The 3889-nt window shown below is 43.2% G+C and overlaps 1 protein-coding gene across 1 annotated transcript in view; it reads left to right on the top strand.

Annotated features, from left to right (window-relative positions):
* The window catches only part of LOC115005575 (mitogen-activated protein kinase kinase kinase kinase 3-like), a 6709-nt gene extending 3949 nt beyond the window's left edge, over positions 1 to 2760 (top strand). Inside the window, exons 3-6 of the mRNA XM_029427448.1 lie at positions 1 to 443; positions 534 to 576; positions 1497 to 1569; positions 1675 to 2760. The exon at positions 1 to 443 is cut by the window's left edge and continues 702 nt beyond it. Coding sequence (XP_029283308.1) covers positions 351 to 443; positions 534 to 576; positions 1497 to 1569; positions 1675 to 1789 — 324 coding nt within the window. The 5' untranslated portion in view covers positions 1 to 350 and the 3' untranslated portion in view covers positions 1790 to 2760. The remainder of the gene's footprint in view (positions 444 to 533; positions 577 to 1496; positions 1570 to 1674) is intronic.
* The last annotated feature ends 1129 nt before the right edge of the window (positions 2761 to 3889 follow it).

Here is a 3889-nt window from a genome sequence, read left to right as displayed (position 1 = left end):
AGGTAACATCCAATCAGATCCTTCGACCATCAGGTAACATTCAATCAGATCCTTAGACCCTCAGGTAACATCCAATCAGATCCTTCGACCATCAGGTAACATCCAATCAGATCCTTAGACCCTCAGGTAACATCCAATCAGATCCTTCGACCATCAGGTAACATCCAATCAGATCCTTCGACCATCAGGTAACATTCAATCAGATCCTTAGACCCTCAGGTAACATCCAATCAGATCCTGAGACCCTCAGGTAACATCCAATCAGATCCTGAGACCCTCAGGTACCGGGTGCCGCTGACCAGTTCAGGGATCATTTGTTGCCATTTTGCAACACAGGGTTGTTTAATGAAATGCAGTTGTATCTTAGTGAGACTATAGCAGTGTTTGTTCTGCAGGGACTCGTCTACCTGCACAGCAAAGGAAAGATGCACAGAGACATTAAGGTGAGCATGACACACACACACACAAATTAAGAAAGGTGTTTTGTGGGTGGAGCTACAGCAGCGAGCTCACACTCTATGTTGCGTCTCCAGGGGGCGAACATCCTGCTGACTGATAATGGATACGTGAAACTGGGTGAGTTTTATGACCCCCACTGGGAAGGTAGTGGGTGGGGCTTACGGCTGTTACACACCAGGGGGTTCCTGTGAATAATTTGCATGTAAATATATATTTTCTTATGTTTTTATCGTGAATACTTCCACACACACAATATATATATATATATATATATTTATATATAAAACAGTGGAGGAGTGAATGTGCAAAGTAACGCTGTAAACACTGAAACGTGCACATAAATTAGATAAATAACATATGGGTTTTCTCAGATGGGTGGCGTCCCCCTTAGAGATAGGGTGAGAAGCTCAGCCATCAGGAGAGACTCGGAGTAGAGCCGCTGCTCCTTTACAGTTGAGGTGGTTCATCTAGTAAGGAGCAACCTGGGCGCCTCCCTAGGGAGGTGTTCCAGGCACGTCCAGCTGGGAGGAGACCCCGGGGAAGACCCAGGACTCGGTGGAGAGATTATATCTCCTCACTGGGAACGCCTCGGGATCCCCCAGTTGGAGCTGGAGGATGTGGCCGGAAAAGGGAAGTTTGGGGGTTCTTACTGGAGCTGCTGCCCCCCGCGACCTGACCCGGATAAGCGGTAGACGATGGATGGATGGTTTGCTTTATTTAATAGAAGAGCACCTGTTTAATGTGAAAAGTGAGTTGTGAATAGAAAAAAAAGAAATCTAGAAAAAAACCACGGAAAAAAAAACCACCTTGAATTTCAGGGGGGGGCGCGGGGTTCCGATGGGGGGTACAGCGGCCCTCCAAGACAATGGTCGGGGAAAAACTGTATATATAAAATTACATATATATATATATTATAAATATTAGATTAGATTTTAGATTAGATTCAATATCCACACACACACACACACACACACACACAGGGTTCAAATGTCAAATCAACCATCTTGCAAACATTAACTGTGTGTGTGTGTGTTCAGCGGACTTCGGTGTGTCGGCTCAGATCACCATGACGATCGCTAAGAGGAAATCCTTCATCGGGACGCCGTACTGGTACGACTTCCTGTCAGTCTCCATGGTGACGCTGAAGCTCTTTTATTGGCTGACTGTGTGTTGTGTGTGTTTCGGGTTCTGTGATTGGCTGACTGTGTGTTGCAGGATGGCTCCTGAGGTGGCGGCGGTGGAAAGGAAGGGCGGGTACGACCAGCTGTGTGACATCTGGGCTGTCGGCGTAACCGCCATCGAACTGGCAGAACTTCAGCCGCCCATGTGAGGGAATCATAACGAGCGTGAATCATAACGTGGGTGAATCATAACGTAAGTGAATCATAATGAGCGTGAATCATAACGTGAGTGAATCATAACGAGAGTGAATCATAACGAGCGGGAATCATAACGTGCGTGAATCATAACGTGAGTGAATCATAACGAGCGTGAATCATAATGAGCGGGAATCATAACGTGAGTAAATCATAATGTGAGTGAATCATAACGAGCGTGAATCATAACGAGCGTGAATCATAACGTGAGTGAATCATAATGTGAGTGAATCATAACGAGCGGGAATCATAACGAGAGTGATTCATAACGAGCGTGAATCATAACGTGAGGGAATCATAACGAGCGTGAATCATAATGTGGGTGAATCATAACGTAAGTGAATCATAACGAGCGTGAATCATAACGTGAGTGAATAATAACGAGAGTGAATCATAACGAGCGGGAATCATAACGAGCGTGAATCATAACGAGCGTAAATCATAATGAGCGTGAATCATAATGTGAGTGAATCATAACAAGCGTGAATCAGAATGTGAGTGAATCATAACGTGCGGGAATCATGACGAGCGTAAATCATAACGAGCGGGAATAATAACGAGAGTGAATCATAACGAGCGTGAATCATAATGTGAGTGAATCATAACGAGCGTGAATCATAATGTGAGTGAATCATAACATGCGGGAATCATAATGAGCGTAAATCATAGCGAGCGGGAATCATAACGAGCGTAAATCATAACGAGCGGGAATAATAACGAGAGTGAATCATAACGAGCGTGAATCATAATGTGAGTGAATCATGATGAGCGTGAATCATAATGTGAGTGAATCATAACGTGCGGGAATCATAACATGCGTGAATCATAGCGAGCGTGAATCATAACGAGTGGAAATCATAACGAGCGGGAATAATAACGAGAGTGAATAATAACGAACGTGAATCATAACGTGAGTGACTTCAGCAGGGAGAAATTATAATATATATAATAATAATAATAATAATAATAATAATAATAAAAATAGAGCCTTATATATTAAAGGAGCCAGGAGTTGTCTCTACGTCTGGATGTATCAACAAATCAAATAATAAAGTACGACTCAATAATACGATTATAAATAATACTTACTAATAATAAATAAATGCTCTTTTCAAGTAAAATAAAATATATAACAGGGAGCTCTTGAAAAATATCTTAAAATAAATTGCTTAATTTTAGAAAATTTAAATAAAAAATGTAGCTTGAGTTTTCCTTTTTGATCATTTCACATTTTAACAGTCTCAAGCAATTAACAGTGATTCAATCAATCATCACATTAACGAGCTCCTCGTTAATGTGATGATTGATTCTCCCTCAGAGCGCTGCTGATGATGACCAAGAGCAACTTCCAGCCGCCCAGACTGAAGGACAAGATGAAGTGGTGAGTACCTGTCTGTCTGCAGGTACCTGTCTGTCTTTCACAGCTGATGTAATATTAATATTTATACATCAAATCAAGCAGCAGCTGAATTATTAACGTGGACCAGGTGCTACCTGTTGATGCTAATAAAGACAGAATATTCTCTTTGAGCTCCAGCTTGAGCTAAAGATAGCAGCGCAGCGCCGTGAGCAGCACGCTGATGGAGACTCTACATCCAAACCTCTGCAGTGAAACAGCAAATCTCTACCTGTAGTTTAAAAACACGACCAGCAGGAAAACCAGACAGTTGTGCTGAAGTCACTATTCACTAACTGAAGTCACAGATTTACTAACAAAAGCTGATGCAAACAACAAAAACAGGAAGACAACCAAACTCATGGGGCAACAAGGAAACAGAAGAATGGGGGGGCTGGACAGGGACATAGCAGGTCTGGATGTATGTGGCATAGGCCCGCTCTGCAGCACGGCGCGGAGGTTGAACCCCTTAGGAGGACGTGACGGGACCACACTGGAACACGTTTGGCCCTCATCTTAATGTCCACGTCTGTTAATACAACACAGGAAACGATCCCCGGACGACCTCATCCTTAAAAGGACTCACGTGAGTTTGAACCTTGAATTGAGACGTCTGTTGTGGTGTTAGCATTAGCTGGAGTCCTTTGTGCCGCTGTCT

This window comes from Cottoperca gobio, unplaced genomic scaffold (assembly GCF_900634415.1).
Source record: "Cottoperca gobio unplaced genomic scaffold, fCotGob3.1 fCotGob3_324arrow_ctg1, whole genome shotgun sequence".
Lineage (NCBI taxonomy): Eukaryota > Metazoa > Chordata > Actinopteri > Perciformes > Bovichtidae > Cottoperca > Cottoperca gobio.
The sequence above is the reverse complement of the archived record's forward strand: the minus strand, read 5'-3'. Positions and strand labels throughout refer to the sequence as shown.